Source organism: Amphiura filiformis, chromosome 3, assembly GCF_039555335.1.
Source record: "Amphiura filiformis chromosome 3, Afil_fr2py, whole genome shotgun sequence".
Classification (NCBI taxonomy): domain Eukaryota; kingdom Metazoa; phylum Echinodermata; class Ophiuroidea; order Amphilepidida; family Amphiuridae; genus Amphiura; species Amphiura filiformis.
Window position 1 is genome coordinate 59,006,940 of NC_092630.1, and position 23,739 is coordinate 59,030,678.

At 34.0% G+C, this 23,739-nt stretch overlaps 1 protein-coding gene across 1 annotated transcript in view; it reads right to left on the bottom strand.

The window, feature by feature from the left end:
• Positions 1 to 23,739, bottom strand: part of LOC140148837 (dedicator of cytokinesis protein 1-like) — a 97,805-nt gene that overhangs the window by 57,311 nt on the left and 16,755 nt on the right. The window contains 6 exon segments of the mRNA XM_072170913.1: positions 11 to 168; positions 630 to 759; positions 2,875 to 3,023; positions 8,279 to 8,381; positions 22,644 to 22,699; positions 23,234 to 23,274. Of these exon segments, the coding sequence (XP_072027014.1) occupies positions 11 to 168; positions 630 to 759; positions 2,875 to 3,023; positions 8,279 to 8,381; positions 22,644 to 22,699; positions 23,234 to 23,274 (637 nt within the window).

A 23,739-nucleotide genomic window follows, 5' to 3' on the forward strand; every position in this document is an offset into this window, starting at 1 on the left:
AGCTGCTCACCTTATATGTTGAGATTCATTAACATCATATAAACTCATGAGGACATCTGCGTCCTCTCCTATACGACATACTACATTCTTCACTGTAACAAACAGGTTGTACGAGTACACAGTGCTGGGTTTCTTGTACCTCTGGGTGGCCCCTGTGAAGGAATCCAACTGATCGGGAGGAGGAGAAGGAGGAGGAAAAGAAAAGTGAAGACACTGGTTAATCATTTTGTAATATTGCAACCATGGGCATCAATCCTGGGTATGAAGGTACACATATAATATCAAATACCCCTCCCCCACACACACACACTTTGGGAACTAAAATCATCATAAAGTCACAAGCATGATTGTGTTGTTTGATAAGAGGAAGCATAAAAATGAGGAAACAAATGAATCTCCCCAAGGAGGAATTCCTCTAATCAGAGGAAAAATCTCATCCCTGATACTGGTTTATTTTCCATGCAAATGAGTAAGCTTAAATTTCCATTAAACAAAATGACTTGAATACCAAATACAGTCCTATGACCATTCCCCTCCACTGCCACTGATTACAGAATTTTTTAATAACCAAGAGAGCTAGATTTCTCTTTTTAGCCATGCAGCCATCTCATTTCCCCTCTCATACTTACAAATTTTTCTTGTTTTCCTATTCTAGTTTGTGCAATCTCATGTAGCCTATACAGAAGTACACTACTCTGTTCGATTGGATTGAGTATACCGCCCTCGTCATCTCGTATTACCAGATCAAGACCTAATTTTCTGTGTTGGTGTAGATGAAAGAAACAAAACAGCATAATCAGTTAGTAATGAAATCCATGTTTACATTGTTTACATGACACCACTCTTGTAGCGAGAGCAAAACAGCCAGCGAGCGGCTTTCTTAGATCAAAGAGGTACTTAAATGCTGATAAAGATACCTTCGATATGCAAATTTGGTCATACTTCCACATTTTCAAAATTTGTATACATGTAGCAAGTGTTGAAGTAGTGATCAGAGAATTCAATATCTCACTCCAATTTTTGTTCCAATGTATTTGTATGACTCCAATTCATTTGCATGACTTTTATTCTAATCAAACTTGTTTTTACCTGGTGTACACATATCGCATATACCATATTGCTTGGCCAAATCTATATTACAAATAAAAAAGGGCCACTTTTTTTTAAAGCGCTACACACTTTTAAGCATGCTTTTCATCCCTAAAATGGAAAATGGGAAGGGACTTTATTCTTGGCACAGCTACACACAACTGGTAATAATCCAGATAATCCACAGATTCTTGCTGGATTAGCTGGTTAATATATTCTTTGGTTCACCTCAAGCTCAGGAGTGACATCAATGCTTTTTCACAACTGCACCTATGTCACTACCAAACTTGAGGCGAACCAAAGAATAGCATCAACTTAAAAAAACTTCATTATTAGGGATAAGGATTAGGATCATAATTCGCATTAAATTTAAGGAAAAGATGAGTGGGTGTTTGTCTCACAGGTACATTGTGTATTCTGAAGAATCACACCCTGGAAAGGATCTGTACCAAAATCAAACCTTTTGAAGTGTTTATGCACCAGTATAATTAAAAGAAAAAAGTTTTTAAGTTTTCTGTTTCTTTATTTATTCAAAAGTTTCTTTAACATTGTAAAGGGAACTGGTATACAAACTGTCATTATGTTTCCATAGTTAGCATTGTAAAGGGAACTGCATGTGCAAACTGTCATTTCAAAGTTTCCATACAGTTGGCAATGACCCAAATGCTTTGTTGTGGTGTTCCTTATTTGTGTTCTATTTTGAAATGGAATAAACAACAATGAAATGTATCTTTTATCAAGAGTTACTAATACTGTTACTTGGTAAATTGTCAAATGCATTGTGCAATGGAGCATAGTGCAATCTCTGAAAGAGGGTTTCCTGCTGCTCAAAAAAAAGGACATCCGAGACAAAATGGTTATTCTTCAGGTTGAAAAATTTTCAAATAAATACAGGGTATTAAAAACATAAAACAAAAATGTTCAAAAACTTGAAATCCACACTTGAGATATATATCAATTTGCATTTCAAATATAATCAATGACATTTTAAAATCATATTAATCATACTGCAAAAACACATTTTGCACTGAGTTTGAAAACATTTATGCCACAAAAACAAAAAATTTCATGGCAAGATCAATAAATATAATACATTGTAAATCCCACATGTTTACTCTGAATATAACTAATTCAAGAAAATAATACTATTCTATATAACATGGCATAGTTCTAGACATCAAGTCATGAATATTTCATGATTTTACTTATAAACAAAATGCAATTTAAGGCAATTGAAATTGGTTTATTCTTTCACCAAAATTATAAAATGGTATTTTGGAAGGTTTTCTATTCATTGAAGGCTGAAATACTGAGGCAAAAATGAAAGAAAAATACTTTCTATCTTGATTATTTAACTGTGGATTTATTTATCGTAATTATGACAATAATACAAAAAAATTTTACAAACAAAACAAGTTTGGCTGATTCAAATTAGGTGTAAGTTAAAATATGTGTAAACATAAACAAATACAGAATTTTGAAAAATATTGAGGGCGTCCTCCTCAGCAAATGTTGCAATATGACATACATGTATGTTTTCAATGTGCTATTCCAATTGAAATCCACACAACTGCAATTTGTTACTAGTTTTATGCTAAATTCTTGTTGAAAATTGTTGACATTTGTAAAATCCGGTTGAATTCTGGCTTAACTAAAATTAGAATTCCAAAATCTTCCATACCGTTAAAATCTGGAATAATTTAAACTGGAATTTGATGGGAATTCTAAAATCTTCCTCAAGGGAGTGTGTTTTTTCAACGGAACAGCTCAATGTATTACACATACCTATTTCCCATGTCTATTCTCGTGGTAATGATTTGCTTTTGTTCTTTGAGTTCATCTACAGGTAGCGTGCCGGATAGCACCTTGCGTTGACAGTCAATTAATTCTTGTGACATCTTGTGGATGTGTTCAAACAATTCCATCTGCCGTGTCTGTGTAGAGAGAGAGAGAGAGAGAGAGAGAGAGAGAGAGAGAGCAATAAACATGCATCATAATTATACCGCTTCATGTTATACATCACACACATATTTACCTACTCCACTTGGTGATTTCTGTTAAATGTAATAATTGTTTTGTATGTACAATTGAATTTAAATTTGATCACACATATTTTCAAATTGCATCAAAAAATGGGCAAATTTACAAATGAAGCAGAAGGGTATAATATATTTTCAGAATTCCAGGGTTGCTGATATATTTGATTCTTTTAAATTTCTTTTTAAAAATCAGATTTTTTTAAATATTTAAATCAGATTTAATGACGGACTTTCGAAATTCACAATAAAATTAATGGCTGCAGAATTATGGACTCTTGCCATTTTGAGAAGACACATTGCATCAAAAAGTGCAATGGTGACTTGTTAAAGACATTAACTTGTGTGTGCTTCACCCATGAATAAATCTGTGATAATAATATCTTTAGGAACAGCTTTTTTTTGGGGGGGGGGCGCTTATTTTTGACCAAGTTTGATAACATGGATTTTGATGTAATTTGGTTAAATGAGCAGCTTTAAAAATTAATTTGAATTACTTATATACCAAAATTTAAAACACAAATGATAGTTTTTTATTATAGCAATTCATAACGTTCCAATCTTCGGGGGAGGGGGGAATATAGGCCACATTCACTGAACTTCATGTACAGAGAACACATTCTATTTTAGGGCCTCTTTATCTTGAAATCATGTGTTAGAAATGTGACGGAGGTTAACAAAGTGAATCTCCACTATATAGGATATCCTGATTCAAATGCTCTGAACCATGTTAACCTCTATCACAGGACAGTCGGCACATGACGGGACAGCCAGGAATTGGCCAATTTCACACTCGATGTACTATTGTACAGTGTGATAAATAAAGCAATTGAACTTGAATGAAATGAAATAAAAGAGGAGAATTAATGCTCAATTTAACTTGAATTGAGTATAAGGGAATTGAATTGAATAAATTGTCGCTTGATTTTATGGAGTCTTGTTGAATTTTAAGCATCTGTATTATAATTTTTCCCACTGTATCAAACCAATTTCTCCATGTAAATAATCTGACTTTGGTGCAAACTAATTTGTACATAATTTAAAACCTCACATTGGTATGTCATTCAAAGTATATTGTTGAAGTTTTAATGCATGGAATATTTTGTTTCCCCACATGAGGTATATTCTTTAACATGTTTAAAAGTACATGTATGCTCAATATATTGTAGCACTTCGCAAAAATTTCCTTGTTGAGTAATCATTTTGAAAAATGCATCCGTAAATTCTCACATCTTCCAAAAAATCAACTTTCTTGAACTGCTTTTAAATGTTTTAAAATGACCGTCATCCATTGGTGTTGGATGTAAAATATCGATTATACCATCTCCGCCAATTTCCTTTTTAATTTCCCCTTTTTTTAATTTCCCCTTCTTTTTTTTTTAAATTTCACTTTTTTAATTCCCTCTTTTTTTTTTTTGAATTTCCTTTTTTTTAATTTCCTTTTTTTTTTGAATTTCCTTTTTTTTTTTGAATTTCCTTTTTTTTTTTGAATTTCCCTTTTTTTTGAATTTCCTTTTTTTTTGAATTTCCTTTTTTTGAATTTCCTTTTTTTTGAATTTCCTTTTTTTTGAATTTCCTTTTTTTTTTGAATTTCCCCTTTTTTTTTGAATTTCCTTTTTTTTTTTGAATTTCCTTTTTTTTTGAATTTCCCTTTTTTTTTGAATTTCCTTTTTTTTTTTGAATTTCCTTTTTTTTAATTTCCCAAGTAAAATAAAGTTTGGCAGGCGGGTTCGAACTCACGGCGCAGGGCTTTGGATACTCTTTGGGCCTAGCTCTTTTTTTCTTTCGGCCACTTGTCATATTGTTGTTTCGAAAATTATTTGAACATATGGTGCAAACTTCAACATATGCCTACCACGTGACAAGCAAAGGCAGAAAATGCGGGAGAAAATGTACCATATTTTGGAATTTTATTTGTTAAAAACATTAATGTGTATTAATAGCGCTCAATTGTTGAGAAATCCGACATGATAAATGGGCAATTATTATACATGCATTATCGATTTGAACTTCGCTAGGCCGTATGGCTGCACCGCTACTGCGTGCTATAATACTCCTATATACCGGGCCGGGATACGGGTATATACATGTGGTTCACATTATAGAACCTGCCATTTTTCGTGCATACACGGTCTGGATTTTCGCAATTTATAGGATAATTACACGTAGGTCCCCAAAGTTTCTTCCAGTTATTGAAGTGCTTATATAATGACATGATGTTGCATTCAATAATATAAGCCTCACGATACTTTACTTTACCTTTACTGTCACTATTATAATTATATAAACTTTTTCATAACCATTTTATACTAGTATTTTGATGTAATAAATATCAGTATAATTTCGAGTTCAACTGAATGCTTTCATCATGATTAATAACATGTTTTATTTATCAAAAATCGACTATGGCATAGTCTAGGACCTACGTAAAAATTTTCATAAAATTTTTACCATCAATAGAGTGTTAATTTTGACTAAATTCAGAAAATATTTTGGCGTATATAATTATAAAATTGAAATAAAATTCTCTGCCTTGATTTATTTGTTTGTTTATGTATTTATTTAACAATTACCGGTAATTGATTATTTGCTTATTTATGTGTTTATTTATCAATCAATGAATTCTTTTATTTATTAATTTATTGATCAATTAATGACTTTTTTTATTTATATTTATTTCTTTATTTAATCGTTTTCATTTAATAAATTAATTGATAACAACCGTATTCATTCCAATAAGCGCCCATGCCCCAATATATAAAGCGCCCACCCAGGGAAGCTTAGGGATTAAGTTTAAAATGTAGCTCCTGGATGACCTTTGACCTCGGATGACCTCGATTTTAAGTTTTACGTGTTCCCCTCATATCAAGGATTCCACCCACCAAGTTTGAGCCCGATCGGACAAAGTTTGAAATTTGACCCCTCCATAATGACCTTTGACCTCGCTTGACCTCAATTTTATTTCGGGAATATATTCCCCTCGTATCAAGGATTCCACCCACCAAATTTGAGCCCGATCGGACAAAGTTTGAAATTTGACCCCTCCGTAATGACCTTTGACCTTGGTTGACCTCGATTTTATTTCGCGCATTATATTCCCCTTGTATCAAGGATGCCACCCACCAAATTTGGGCCCGATCGGACAAAGTTTAATTTTTGATGAATATGCATTTTTTTTTATGAAATAATTTCCCCTTTTTTTAATTTCCCTTTTTTTTAATTTCCCGATATTTTTTTTTTGATGTGCGTATATGGTTGCAGCTAGTGGATTCAGTTTAGTATACCGCGGGGAGCATTAGCTTTAGTCAAGGCTTCGTCCGTGCTTTATCTTTGAACACAGCTATCCAATTGAACATGGATAGCGCTTTCGCATAGCTTTCTATTTTTTATATCTTGGCCCCGGGATCTTGGCCTATAGTGAAGACAAAAATTAAATCCAAACCTAGTAAAACAATCCGAATCCAATAGATATAGAGTGATCACGAGGCTTATATTAAAGAAGGCCTAATTTGAATTAGATTACATTACAATAATAATTATTAATAATATATTAAATATTTAGACCCTTCCACTGTATAAGTAGCTAATATATAATTATTCGGCATATAGCTAAAGCCACGATTTCTCCGTGTTCATGGTGTTACAAAATTTAAAATCCGTGTTATTCCGTGATTTTCCGTGTCCACTATAAAGCACTAGGCCTATGGGCAGCCTTGCATCGTGAGGCCTAAAATTAATGCTATTGTTTAATGGTTGATTACTGCTAAATAATCACTTTTCTTTGTTTTATTTTGCAAATCAACACAAAAGTTAGACATTTTATACAGTTTTTCACTTTTTGGTGGCATTTTCAAATTTCCCTGAGTAAACTTCGACATAAGATGAGTTTTTAACATCTTTTTAAACATAGTTACATTTTTAGCAGTTCTAAAATATATAGGCAGTTCATTCCATAGGCGTGGAGCTGTAATTTCAAATGACTCACGTGCTGTTATTTTGTTTCTTGAAGAAGTTGCATGTTTCCAGATCGAAGAGTACGAGTGGGAACATAATTTGAAAGAAGTTCAGATAAATCATGAGCAATATCATTATTACATTTATATACAATCAACATAAGTTATAACAACAATTCATTGGACGACAGGAAGCCAATGCAGTTCCTTACCAGTGTGTTATTAGTTTGTGAGAAAAATGCAAAAATAGTCACATAATAGTCATAAAATAGCTCTATTAAATAGTGCAAAACGTTCTAATATGCCGTCCCTTTACATGGCAATTTTAATGGCAATTTTAAAACATTTGTCATGTGCAAAGCAGGGGGCGAAGATTTTTTGGCAGGCCCAGAAGGGAAGCAAGCAATTTTTTGGCACGCCTTTGGGAAAATTACACCCCCCCCTCACGGACGGGATAAAACCACTGCGAGTTATATACTAGTATTCTTATGGTTTTCCGTGACTTGACATAAGTCTCTGACCCTAGCACACAGGCTATACAGGGACGTGCCACTACCTAGTGGCGCTTCCTGGGCTATATCAGTGGTGTAATACACCACTGATATAGCCCAGGAAGCTTCTACACGTAAAGACTACAGTGCGTAAAGACCAGCATACGCAGTAGGAAGCGAGCAAATTCTCGGACAACTACCAGTATGTGCCTCGCCAAGATTCTGCTTTGTGAGAAAAAAGGGGAATTAAAAAAAGGGAAATAAAAAAAGGGGGAAATTAAAAAAAAAGGAAATTAAAAAAAAGTGGAAATTAAAAAAAAAGGGAAATTAAAAAAAAAAAGGGGAAATTAAAAAAAAAAAAAAAAAAAAAAAAAAAAAAAAAAAAAAGGGAAAAAAAAAAAAAAAAGGGAAATAAAAAAAAAAAGGGAAAATTAAAAAAAAAGAGGAAATTAAAAAAAAGGAGAAATAAAAAAAAAAAGAGAAAATAAAAAAAAAAAGGAAATTAAAAAAAAAGGGGAATTAAAAAGGGAAATTACGGAGATGGTACACCGTAAAAATAGCCACCAATCTGCAATATCAATACCTTATTATTTTCTTCATTTTTCAATACACATTTTCATTACCTATCTTTAAATTAACAGTTCCGACATCTCATCTCCTTATTTGACATCTACATAATTTATTAGGTATCTCCTTGTATTTCACTTACCACATAGAGTGACTTCCATAAGACACCCCATTCACGTAACACTGTTGTTAATTCATGTACTACGGGGGTCTCCTTTGGGGTGACTGTTTCCCTGACTCCATCCCTAGACACAGAAATGAGAGAAATAAATGTCAGTACTGGTACTGTACTATTCAAAATCTCTTATTAGTCGAGTGAATGGTTGTGCATTAATTAATAGCAAACTAATTGACATAAAATAGTTGTAATCTTACCAATGAATTCCAAACGCATATACACAATAACACAACAAAGCGGTATATTGAAAATGATACATAAAATCCAGTAGGGATCAGTCAGATAATACATTTGATACATGTTTACACAGAATTGTTCCCTGCTTGTTATTAGTCTAATATGAGACTCATCTAAATTGTTCTCAGTTCTATAATTTACCGCGATGTATTAATCTTGGGTACATGATGTTCTGATACAAGACATATGATCATAGTCACTGACTTCTTAAATTACAAGTAGGAAAATGCAAATTTACACAAGAGCGCTGTGACGATTAATGTTTTAGCTCCCTGTGATCTGAATATTGATATGTATGGATTATATTACTCTCTCTGAAAATAAAATGCAATTGGGCAATTACTTAAACAATCTGATTTTGATTTCATCCATTTCATGATTTCTTGATGATTGAGACCTGTTTGTGTATGAGGAGCATGTTTGTATGTGCACGATGTGTGTGTCATTGCCAATGTATGGACTGTTACACACACACATGTTCGTATACCTCACTTCCAATATGCTCACAAGCACATTGCCAGCTCTTTTCCTGAATCAATAATGGTGGTTTTATTTTACAAGCTGTACATTCACTATGGACCACAATGGCCTCATCCTAATGGCATAGTTCAATAACCTCAATTAAACAATCATAGTATAAAATTTGACATCAAGTTGACATCAAGTATGAGTTTTTGTACCCAAATCTTCAAAGGTCATTCAATGAATGTACAAATGTATTGGGGTTAAAGAACTGTGCCCCTGATAGATGAGAATGTTGTGGATCCTAGTGATTTGAACATGATCTTTTGACTGATATCCAGTCACCAGTATCAGCTCATTGCATAAATTACACTTCACATTCAATGTGAATTTCACCTTGTCATTGAAGGGTATTACTGTTAATACACATTATCTCCAATGGCTGCCACATTGCCAATATGTACATATTATTATTGCTTTGAACAATCCTGTCAACAAATATTATTATTTTTAGAATCCCCAATCATTCTGGAAATACTGCTGAAGTGACCAAATCAGTGTAAATCATCTGGAAGGCTACAGATGACATTTTGCTCAAGTGGTGATGTGAGTTATAAAAAAATAAAGATACAAACAAGCACATTTGTAAACATGGTCCTGGTCCTAAACAAACATATTTAGTAAACAAGCAAACCAAACAAATTGGTTCAAAATATTTCTTTCTTTCCTCCTTCTTCGAGACGACTGACACATCTTGCTTACAAAAAAAATGTACTTGATTTGTTGCACAGGTATCTTTCATTCCCGGTTACTTTGTCACTTTCTTTCTTAGTCTCTTTTGTTCCAAAAGGTTTTCTTTCTTAGTCTCTTTTGTTCCAAAAGGTTTTTACTTTATCTTTACAATGTACATGTACAAGCATGCTTATGTCAACTGTAATCTACAAATTTGTAATGACCGGTACTTCAAAGTATCTTAGTATCAGGACTTCGGCCAGTTCACATAACACAATTTATCAGAACTAACAAATAGACACACATTTTTTTTTTTAAAAGAGCAGCCATTGAGGAAACATTGGATGTTGATCTTGCTTCACCTCCCTCATGCCCTCCTGGTTTACATTTACACACATACAAAAGCTATAGTTCAAAGCTAACATAATAAGAACATAAATATGTAACATGATATAAATTGATAATTCTGCTTTCAATCCTAGATATAGCATAGTTTTTTTTGTATGTACCGATTATGTTCAAATCCCAGTGGAGATACAACTGGGAAACTGGCTCCATCCTGGCATGTTATACTTGCCTATTATTGTTCACCTGCATTCACAGAGTAATATAACTCGGCATCACATCATTAAACCAAGCAAATGACATCTTGAATACTTACAGAATGTTATTTATGTTTTGGTTTAAAGAAACGATGCTTGGTATTCATTTGTAAAGTGGTTATTAAAATTTAATCTTGGAACAGCAACCACAAGGTAAGGGCGACCTTTTGCGTGATTTGTATTGTAACTTAAAGAGCAAGCCCCGCCAGAGCAGCAAGTCTTCTCGGGTGAACCAAACCTCCCTGGTTATCAAATTAATCAGTGACAAGGTATCGCTGAATTTGACAGGTGCTAATTAATGTTTTAATGTTATTGCATCAATTAGCACCTGTCAAATTCAGAGTCAACCTTGTCACTGATTAATATGATAACCAGGCAGGTTTGGTTCACCCCAGAAGAACTGCTTTCTGGTAGAGGTACATATCAGTGTTTCCTAAAATGTGATAAGCTTAAAAATTGACTAATACATGAAATACATCTCACACCCGGTTTATTTTGACTTACTTACTTCTGGTTTCGGATTTTCATTATCAGTACATAGATCTTGGGTAGATTTCTGCTATTTAATCCTGAATGCATTAAAACTGTATTATGTATGTTGCAATCCCAGTGGAGGAACAACTGGTATGCTGGCACCATCCTAGCATGAATACTAGACTATTTATTCTTCATTTGTGTTCACCAGAGTATCACATCATTACCCAAGCAAGTGTCATCTTGAATGCTTACAGAATGTTATTAATGTTTTGGTTTAAAGGATGCATGGTATTCATTAAAGTGGCTAATAGTATTAGAATTTTATCTGTAAGCTCTAGCTCTCAATTCCAAATATGTGACAGATACCTGCACAAGTTCAAGCCTTAATGTATGATTTCCGTCAAATTTTAATTTTGTTATTCTTTATTCAAAATGTTGAAATAATAATTAATATTAGTAATAATCGTCGGGAAGGGTTGCTGTCCATTTTAGGCTGATATAACAAGGTAAAGTGAAAGAAATCCACTGGTTATTTTGGCTGTTTAACAGTTCTATGGGAGGACATAGTACATAAGGTCATAATATGACTTTATTTTGAATTTTGCTCTGATTCCATTTAGGTGCAAGTTGGGACCATGTGTAAACATTACAAATATGCAAAAAAATCAGGTTTGAAAAAAAAATTCATAATATTATAAGATCATACATTATGGCTTTTAAAATAGCAGGACTTTATTATCAATTTAAGTATAGCTTTTCAATGTCATATACTACATGTAGTACTTTTAAGTGTGGATTAGGAGTTGATCCCGGATCCGATTTCACACAGCTTTTATTTAAACTGCCACTGATATGCCGAGGGGTGGCTTTGGGGGCTTTAGTGCCCCCCCCCCTCCCTCCCCAGGTTTTCTGAAAAATCATGCAAAAACAGCCTGGTATGGGCAAAGGAAAATTCTCATGCTTGCACTTTCCATGCCAATGGATTTCTGTTGATGGAATTGACCCTTTCAAGATGGCTGTGCCAATGACATCAGCAAACTACATGTAACACACCAAGCAATATGCACAGCCCTCGAATTAACCCACGGCACCATGGCATTTTGCCGTGGGTGCCCATCCCCACTGCCGTAATGCCCTCAAAATATGTCCTTTACCCAAGGCAGTCACTTGCTGCGCCCTCTAATGAAGTTGCCGTCGGTGCCCCAGCCCTGCCCCTTTATTATAAAATCATCTATCTATGTTTGTGTGTGTTTTCTTCACTTTCGAGAAATTGCCTTGGTGCCCTCCTCAAATTTTCAACAGTTGCCATGATGCCCTCTTGAAATAATTACAAACTGCCATGCTGTCTTGCCTTTTCAGTGAAAATCCAAGGCAATTTTCAATTTGCCCTAAAAAAGTTGCCGTGCCCCTTCAGATCCTTAATTCGAGGGCTGAATATGCATGCATTTTGCTCCTTTGTTTGTTTGGTCTTTCTACATACAAACTTTTGAAATGTTTAAAAGAAATCTTTTTGTTTAATTACATGTAATGAATTTGGTAAAACAAGGTTAGTATTTTGCTGATTTATGTTAGTCAATGTAATCTCATTTATCCACTCACAATCCCATCTCCCAACTTTTATTTTTGGGTTCAAGTTTTTCCTCTGACCAACTAGTATCCGCAAAGTCTGTGTCTTGCCTGTAATAATACAATATATTGAAGATTAGATCAATATTAAAAATTAAACTTTTTCATGCAAATGCAAAATGCATCAAAAGTGTCAGTGGTTAAAATTGTTAATAGGCAACCCATCTTTAACATTTGATTAATTAATGCATTAAAATGAGCGCTGCTTTATAGTTTAAAATGAAAATAAAACTTGTTAATATATCTGCCACCCAAAAGAAAAGGATTAGTGAGAAATATATGAGAACTGTGTTATTTGCCTCAATCCTGTCAACCTCATAGAAAATGTGTTATTTAACCAAAGCGATATACATGTGCATGTATATACAGAATACTGATTCCCAAGCTGTCTTGGCACCCTATTAAAATGTGACCCCATCATCACATCAAAACAGTTGTTTTTGAAAATATACATTTACATTTCTTAACCAAGTCGATAAATAACTGCTTGTTTGAGATAAAATGATATCTCGTGATGTTGCATTTAGAATATTCATTTATGCACATTCATATTTATTTTATGTGATCAAATACAGTACAAAACTCTTATAATTTTCAATATTTTTCCATTACATATTTTCTTCATTATCTTTATTTATGAGTGTTGCAGAAAACTGCTATGTTTCATTGTGATGGGTCATGCAGTACATAATGTAGTACATTTTATTTTCCCCTGCTCGCATATAGTCTATGCACATTTATAACCCCATGTTTACTGGTTCACAGCAAATTGCTGCCAAATTGTGTTGATCGATGAAATATAAATATGCAGATCAAATTTGAGTATCATCTCATGTGGAACTTCTCATCAAGTATTTATGATGGAGGCATCATCACAAAGTGTCATTATTGTTTTCAATGATGAAATCCTTACCAACATTCAAATTAAATTATATATGGCTGATATCCCACTTATCCCATGATGAAAGGTGTAAATAAATAAAATATTGAAAAAAACCCACATTTGTTTCCTCAGAAAAATATCTTAAATATTCTTCTGGCTGAATTTATTTACAAGCAAGCGCGATGAAATAATCAACTATTGTTTTCCAAAAGCTATAATTTTCATGATATAAGCATATTGTGCTTTGAATCATTTTACCATAACACCCCCATACAACAACAAATAAATTGATAAAAAAAAGCACCTTATTTTTGGTACGGTATATCAGAAAACCAGCATTTCCCCTGTAAGATTTGATTTTTTTAAATCAATATTCAGCAAGACATGTAGTTTGTACAAATGTATGCCATCCATGTAATCCCAGCACCTGCAACACGTCCACCAAGTCTTGCATGCAATTAATAATTCATAGATTTTTGACCTATTTGCTCTTGCCCCTGTTTTCATTAATCACGCCTCAAGCCTGAATTTGTTACTAGCAAATAGCAACAACATTATTCGCAAAATACATGTACAATGTAGTATAAAATGAACTCCTTTAAATTGAGAATTTGAAATTGTTCAGTACGGTCGATGGTGACCATGATAAAGAAAGACAGAAACAAAGAAACAAAGAAAGAAAAGAAATTAATAATTAATATAATGTCACATTTCATAAATAACATTGGGACTTTTTGGATGATATTTGGTACCAAATAATCTTATGTGAAAAACAGGTCACATTTTTTTCTTGCACACTTTGGTCATCAATATAGCAGCAGCTGATTCTCGTGATCAGCTAATGATTTTTGCCCTGAGCTAATATCCCCATGTACCGTGGTTCAATGATTCCGTGAATCTACTCTGAATCATGATCAATTTCCTCACCACAAAATCAAAAGACCAACAATATAGATCTATGAATTCACTTACTGCATATACATCATTTTGTACATGTAGGTCACATATTCACCCTGTATGTACAGCCCTTCATGACATTGATAATAATTAAAATGGATTTTTTTTTTAAAGAGTAAATATGTTGAATTCAAATTGAGCAACACTTAAATAATCTTTAGTGGTGTGTTGGTTCAATCAGTTATTAGTGGTTAGACCACATAAATGTATGCCTAATGAGTTGAATTACTTGAGCAAATATTTTATATACCTTCATTTTCCATTCCATTCCATTGGTCAAAAATACATTGGAACAGGATTTTATGTTTAAATGCTGTAATTCAAATTAGAATACCATTGTACATACCCTTACAGTACAAGTGAATACAAAAATAGTCACATTTAGGATCTTCTAAAAGATAAAATTCAGCTCAAATTCCCTATAAACCAGAACAAAATAAAAAACAATGACATCCATAGTTACTACCAAACACTGATTATTATAGGCCGTAGTCAAAATCTAAATTAAAAAATCTGTATTTCTGAGAAATAACTCACTTTCCATTGAGATTGAGATTGAGTACCGTACTTTTTTCTTCCATGAAATATTACTTTAACCTAAATTTAAAATAGATAAATAGTCTATATAAATAGTTCCTAAATAAAACAAACAGCTCAACACAATCAGCAATACAAATACCAATAGGTCCATCCTGTATGATAACACCACAAAATACTGAGAAACTGCTCATTCTCGCATAATTATTTTGTCCGCACCGTAGTGATTTCAGATTTTTGCTTATTTCTTATTTTACAGTCTATTTAGTGTTTTCTACATTATGAACATACATACAATGTAGATGAACATGCATTGCTTTTTGCATTTTAATTTGGCTAAAAAACTAATTTCCATGCAGCTATACTTTGTTCAGCCTGTAATAGGCATAAAAATAAAAGTGAAAATGAAGTCTAAACTTACGCTTGCATAATTTCTTTTTAATCAGTCACAGAATACGCAAAACACACTTTACATCAAGGTGCTGTGCTGGGATGTGTATACAATCACAGACAATGTACATCATTCTATATCAATTCATTGTGTTATTAGTCCTGCCTATTACAATGTGAACAAAGTATAGCACAGTACTGCTGGTACCAGGAAGCACTCAAGTTTTTGTAAATGGAGAAATGGAATGGTCAAAAGGTTGTATTAATGTTTTCTTACTCCCGCATCCCTACTGTGTATGAGGTATAATGTGTATGTCTTCTTCACTCAGAACTCGGTTCTTCACGATACCGCATTTTCTCAAACTATGTGATTTCAATTCACAGAGCAGTACAAATGGAAGTATTAGTTGAAAACAATTCACTCAGTTTTATCCCATGTGTGGGGAAAATTAGGCAGGAATATTTCAATATTTCAAGAGAAAAAAAATCAAATAAAGGTTACTTTTGGAATTTTAAAAATTACAAAATGAATGTGTCTGCATACTATTAAACCAGCTTTGACTCTGACCCAAGCAAAATATTGATGGCATTGATTGGAAGCTATTGACCTATTTGCGGTTCTTGCAGTCATGACTTCTAAATACCACAAGCCACATTTAATTCATGTTGGATGATTCTTGAAGGCAAAAGCTTGTAAGCCTTTTGACTGTCTGATGAATTTTACTGTTCATGCACTGATTATATTTTGCATTTTTCTTGGGGAGGAATATTTTATGTTTTGTACTCCTTCCGGAACTTCTCTTTCTATATACATGGTATTTATACATGTAGACCAAAGGTACCATGAAAATATGATCTACAGATGCTGTTATCATTGATTTTAATAATTTTTGATATTTTGATTGAAATTTAATTGCAATGTCGGGTTGAATCATATATCTTTCTTTTCGATTATCAAAAATAAAAAATATAATGTACTATTATTATTATTAACACTGTTTATTTTATTTCATTGAGGAACAAAGAAGCTTATAATTTAGTTTTCCTGGACCCTGATTAGGCCAAAAAAAAAAGTTGTTTGCTTGCCCTCAACCGACCGACCCTAATTTTGGAAATCAGAAAAAAGTTGTTTTTTTCTATTTACTGTACAAAAGAATACCAACCCTATTTTTGGAAATTCCTGAAAAAGTTGTTTTTTTTTTTTTTTTTTTTTTGCATTCTGAAGATGTAAAAAAAATGTATTTTAGAGCTTGTGTTCAACATTTTAGTTGTTTTCTAATATTAGTTGATTCATTTTGACACCAAAATTGTCTGATTTTTCATATTTTGAGCCTTAATTAATACAAACATTAGAGTTTCCTAGTAATTAAAAAAAAAAAAAAAAAAATCCCGACCGCCCGACCCAATTGTTAAAATTCAATTGAGGGCAAGCAAACAATTTTTTTTCTTGGCCTTACATGCCCCCTCCTACCAACAGATGAACCAACAAACACACATAAAAACTCACCAATGTAGATACAAACACACTCCCCGAGTATCTCTCATACACCCCACACATACAGGATACACACATTTTGGTCACATATATGAAACAAATTTTACCATAGACTGCATTTCTTTAAGTCTTTTCCTAAGAAGTGCTTTTTAAAGCTGCTACCATATGTTTGGAATCACATTCTACAGACAAACCATTTTTTAACCAAAGTATCCAGATTTTGATTATTCATAGTATAGCATATTCATATGACAAGCAGGTTCACCAGGTGAGCATTATTATTATGGTGAGTCACATTAGTTATCAGGCTGACAGAAAAATATATATTACACATCTATTACAAATCATTTAATTGCTCATCATCTCAACATCCAAATAGCCTAGCTGAGCACAGCAGTCAGTTTCTACATGTATGAATTAACATACATGTGTGTACCTACATGTGAGTGTTAAGATTTATATCATCAAACGAATTCAAAGCATTTAGCTTGCAAACATCAAGTTGCATGAATGTCAATGTATTTACAATAGCATGAATATTGCATCGTTGATGTATCAACTGAAGGTTACCTAGATGGAGGTGGATGGGTAAATACATGTATTGGGTCATCATAGTGTATTTAAATCTCTCCCTCTCACACTGTCCTGTCTCTCTATGTTTGTCTGTTTCTTGTCTGTCTGTCTCTCTCTTTATCTCTTCCTCTCTAATTGAATGCATGTTCATCTTTTAACATTGTAAATTAACCACAAACTAAGGCTTGAAGGGACAGTCAGAGATTTTCAGAACAATTTTTTTTTTCAATTTGATCAAAATAGCTAGTATGTTGCAACTAATTCATTCTGCTTGGTGATGATGGTCGACGTGGTCCCCAGTGTTGGCTGCTCACATTCGTATGTTAACCACTGGGATTCAGAAATCCATAGCCTCACTAACATGTGTATATGAGTGTGTATGTAAATACTTAATTCTACCTCTATACTTTTCGTAAATAAAAATGTCACATTTCGACCAAAATTATAAAATTAGATTGCTATACTCCGATATGTAGGGGTGCATGTATAAGTGTTTGTTCCTAAAAAGCCAAAATCTAAATTTGATGAATTATACAGACAGTGTTCTAGTCCAGTCAATCACTAATTGCCCCTTTAATTGTGTTCAGCATCAATTACCCTCTTGTGTCATCCTGAATCACTTCAATCAAATGTTACAATTAATCATCTCCCTCCCACCTTGGTAATTAATTACTCTCATGGTGAATTGAATCAAATGTACCGGTATATCAATTAATGATGTCCCACCTGATCCTGACACAATATATTTCCAGTTATGTGACTGGTTCGTTAAAAAAATTCACACACACACAGTGTATAAATCATTCAAGTTTACATCAAAGCAATGTTCATTGGAGCCTAAATTTAAAATATCTCTTTTGCGCTACCAGTACACAATTTCAATAAGGCCATATATCGGTCACTCGAAATCAGATAAAGGTCAGTCAACTATGTCACCTACTATGAGAGTATTGGTACCCTGAAAATAAAGTAGTACCATATTCATTCCAATAAGCACCCAGGGGCGCTTTACAAAGTCATTTTGGGTGAGCGCTTATTTTCTGGTTTACCTAATTTTTTCGCAAGGGCCGTTTATTAAAGACAAACTTACCTACCTAATAGGGTCCCGAGACATTCTAGTAGCTTTTCAATTTCTGATGCAGTAAATGTATTGCAAGTTTACACAGGACTTCAAGTTTTCAAGCTATTTCACTGTATCAACGTCTATCAGTCACTTCAACATTAATGGTACCCTTTAAGGCTCTTTAGCAAATTAAAATACCCTGGGTGGGCGCTTATTGGGGTATGGGCACTTATTGGAACAAATACGGTACATGGTATGGTTTTATCCCACACAACTTGGGTCACCTAATGACTACATGAAACATAGTAAAGGTCAGTGAACTGTGTCCTGCTGTATGAGCATGATTACACTCTGAATGGTGTTCATACCACTGAGTCACTTGCCCTGATATTTACAACTAAAATACCAGCATTGATTTATAACCATGCCGCTTGCTCAGCCATCTATGGTGCCTCATCACTCTATTACTCCACTATCCATGACTCAATCTCCATTCAGCCATTTAGTCTTCGCTTTTACTTCTCTATTGTTTTCTTAACGACCGCATTATACTTCTTATTTATCAAGCATGGTACCAGCTTGTAAATTAAAACTGTACTCCATGCAGACCAATAGGCGGCAAATTAAAAAGCCTGGTAGATGATGATTTGCGCTGGTCAGTCTGTCTTTGCTTGCTTGCTTGGCAAACACATCCACGTCCGGGTAAATAGCTCTTCACTGATACTTCCCGTTCTTAATCTTCTTACTAACGACTTTCAAATCACTATGTTTGCAGGAAGCAATATGCATTTATTATATATAAGCTATTATAATTTCAAAACAAGATTAAAACAAAGTGTTTCCCCTGAAAATAAGAAGACAACAATTTAGATTGTCCACTTTTCCTGTAGATTGTTGTCAGGAAAATTAGAACCGAGGCGCAATAGTCATGTATTGTAATGAACAAAAATGCATTGAACAACATGCCAAGACTTTCAATTACAAATTACAATTATGCTGTTAATATCATTTTCATATTTAGATTGATGCTTGCAAAACTAAATGGTGGCCTTTTTACACTTGTAAGTTTTCTGCATTTTTCAACATAAATTTGTACTGTTTGTTTTTGGTTTTTTTTAGATTTCCAAATCATTAGAGTGGGCTACACTAATTGCTGGAATGTAGATAAAATAAAAACCTAAAAAAGATACGAAAATATGGAGTGTGAGCAATGGTCAAAAGTCTGTAAAGTTAGCTACACTAACTCTTGTACAAAGTGACATGATAAGCAGCGGAAGTGTATGCACATTGTATGGTCCAATTTGTGTAATGCACACACACACACAATCAAATGAAGATACACACCAGGGCTCAAAATACTTTTTTGATTACCTTCAGCCCTCGTGTACATACATTTTTGCCATTGACAAATATACTTTTTTGTTAAATTTGGAGCCACACCTGACACTTCCCCCACCACCCCCACCCCCCCCCCCCACTCACACACACCCCTACCCATGTCCACCGCCAAACGAGGACACCTAACTTTTCACAGTAAAACCGAGGACCTTATACATTTGAATTTTCACATTCTAATCGTGGACTTTTGTGTGAAAACATGACAATTAATCGACTAACCGAGGACCTCGACATATTACCGGCATTGGGGGACCTACCCCCCTATGCAATTTTGAGCTATATAGCGCCCTCTGCAAGCGCTAAAAAAACGAGGACGTCCTCGTTTTTGTGTGTGTCTGTAGTTTATAAGTGAAATGTCAAGTGGGTGTCCTCGTTCGTAGGTGAAAACGCACGCACACCCACCCACCCACCCACCCATTGGAATGTTAATCCTTACAGTGATTTGCAAGGTGTGGATATGATGTAAACCTACATGTATTTAGTGAACTTGAAATTAGTGAACTTAAAAATAAGCAGCATGTTTTAAATTATAGGTGTTGCAGTACAAAAAAAGTTACATGTGCACCATTTTTTAAACTAAATGTTCAAACATATCAGGATTCAGGAATATATTAAAATTATATAGATTTCAAATTGTGATCTATTTTAGACAAATCTTTGAACCAGTGTCCTACTTCTATGTCTATACCAGCTGTTATAAACAAGATGAGTCAATCATTTTAATAATGACATCATGGTAGATTTTGAAAAGAAAAAAAAAGCCAACTGACAAACCAACCACCTAAGTCAGTATTACTAGTACCTGAATATATCATTAAATGTTATTAGTACTGATGTTAATTTCCCCAAAATGCACACCAAAATACTGCTACAGGCATATGAGATGGAAAGATACAGTTGCGGAATGCACAATACAACCAATGTAGGATAATGCTGTGAAATACTCACCATTAGAAAATACCATTTATGACTTTCAGTAAACGTATGGAGTGGATAAACTATGAACATGTAGTTGTCAGGAGCAGAGCGCATCACATTCGACACATTAAACATTTTGCTCTCTGCTCAGTTCAGCTAAATGCCATAATTATGTCAAGGGAAATGAGTTTGCTTTTACATACTGGTTGTGGTAATATTCAATTTGGACTTTCACCATCAGTTTACTCATCTCATTATTATGGTTTTGATTTTTTTTTAATGGAATCAGAAACCTGATTACCATATTATTACAATTTCTTCAATAGAAATGAAATAAAGATGAAATTTAAGCACAGGAACAAACCAAAAGAATGAAAGTCCTACGAAGTATAACATCTGATAAAATGACACTGGAATTGGGTCAAAATAACATTGATATTTTTTAAGAGAAATATAATCCTCATTTCTAACTTCCTCCAGTCCTAACAAAACTAGTTTCATTCATCATAGGACTACATTGATCTTTTGGTTTGTTCCCTAATCATTAGTTCCAGTCAAAATCAAGACCTCATCTCCCTTTATCGGTCATGCTCCATACATGCATATGCTACTTGATCAATATCTGATCATCTTACTTATTGCATCACATAATCAAGCAAAATCAGTCATTTGTTTGGTCAAATCAATTTCCATTCGACATCGTGTCCATTTAAAAGCGTACAATATGTGTGAAAATCCCAAACAAATTAGACTTGTGGTTCCCAACACCCAAGATATGAATACTGTAAATGTGGTCATTTTCGAGTGTCTATTGTTTGCACTTTACCAATCGTTAAGTACTTTGCTTGCCTTTGATTTTTCCTTATTAACATATATTAATATTTGCGTGTTTTTATTTTTCAAAGCTGCTTGGAACGGAAAAGCAGCGTGAATATTTCCACTTTTGCACAAGATTCTAAAAGCAATAAAACAAAAAAATCTTCTTTCAGCAACATCTGAAAAATTCATTTTAGAATCAAATGACTCATTTTGCTTAAATGCTTAACTTGCAAATAATTATGATTAAATGGTAGGAAAATTGTTTATGAAATTAATTTTCAATAATTTGATGCAGACTTTCTGCATTGAGAGCAATTAAAATGTACGCAAAAATCAAAATTAAAATAATTCAGCAACTATTTTCTATATGTGTGGCCACTATCAGTTTGTAAAAGTATAGTTCACTGACTATTCAATATACCAACAGAGCTTGAAGTGATGACACACTATGTACATGTTTAACCAAGAGATAGTGGAAGAATCCAGGTATTATGTAACATCAAAACATCCCTACAGGAATAGCAACCAAAACATCGGGTCATTATTTTGTTGCGATGAATTTGTTCAGGGTGACCCAAATCCAATATTTTGACAGTCTCAATTGGAAATTTTGTGGTTGGTTTCCATCACAATTTGTGGATATTATTCCCAGAGAAGATATATGCATTTCTTCCTGGTACTGACTTGCTATAAAGTGCAACATGGGTCAAAACTGACAAGACCGTGAAGACGTACCTCAAGATCTGGATGAGCTCTGTTCATTAAAAGGTATTTTCTGTCACTATCAACCAATGTTGCACTGAATAGAAAATAATTACAGGAAAGAAATGCATGATGGGAAGAGTGAGATAACTTCTAGCAACGGGCAGCTTGACAAACATGTGAGGTGTTAGTCATGTGCTTCTTACAGTCTATAATTGACCTTTTCTGTAAATCCCATAAGCCACTGCGAGTACACCTGAGAACTCGTCATTTGACGTCACGCTGACTTGAAATGTGCAGTGACGATGTTCGGTAAACGATGTGCGCATCAGCGCAGATCAGCGTGACGACTTCTCAAATGACAAGATCAAATGATGAGTTCTCAGGTATACTCACAAAGGCTTATGGGATTTACCGAAAAGGTCAATCATGATGCAATCATGTGCACGTCTACTTACCTATGGCTCTCCACGCATGCATCCTTGATGTGCACGTAACCTTTAGGAAATATACCCTGTAATAAATATATGATACAAAAACAGGAAATTTAAAACCTAGCATTTTAAAAAAGAAACAAAAAATTTAAAAAATATAAAAAGTAATCATATTTGAAACACACACAAACTGCAATTTGTTACTGTTTTCCTGCAATTTATAGAATGACCATGGACTGGTACTTTCATTTTCATTTTCAAAATACAGACACATCATCTTAACCCTAACTGAACGAAACATAAAAAAAACCTCAATTCACAAAGCATCTGCAAGTGCGGGTATCCCACGTGATGCGATTGCGTCATCAAGTGAACAGTCGTATGGGCACGGAAAGCTTGGCCGGCCAAGGTAGACTCCTGAGGAAAGGTATGGCTAGGTGCTTCTCTGACACCTGAGGGGTCCCTGGTTCAAAACCGCACCAGAGAAAAAGTGTTCTCTTCTTCTTCTTTCTTTCTTTGTCCCTTCTTTCCTTCCCCCTTGTCAAAATAGGTCTGGGGCATTAGGGTTTTATATCTGGTAAAAAAAACAAGAAAAATGTAAATCTGTCACATACCTTTGCAGTCCTGTTTCTGGTTTTAGAACCTCTGTACCACCCTGCAAATAAAGGAAAGTAAAAAATATTACAGACTGGAAAATAACACATCAAAATTAGAAAACTAATCATTTTTCCCCAAAATGATTTTTAGACGTTTAATAAAAATATATCTGAAAACGTTGTGTCAAATTTCAAAATTCAAACACTTTATACCAACACATGTATTAACTCTAACCTTACTGAATCTAGTGGCATCCACACTACAGGTTTTCAAAAGTGGGAGGCCTCGAGTCTTGATTCCCACAACTGTTCAAAACTTTTCAGCATGCTATGCTTGCCGTATTAAATTTTTGCCACATTCGGTGCATTACCCCCGACTGATTGACAAAAGTGCTGTGTCCCCCTTCCCCCTTTGTGCATGCATCCACCAAAACCTAGCCAGCACTCAGCCTTTCATTAAGCTAGACTGGGATTGGTGGGGAGGGGACACACGGTGCACCTCCAACTCAACAAACCCTTGATGG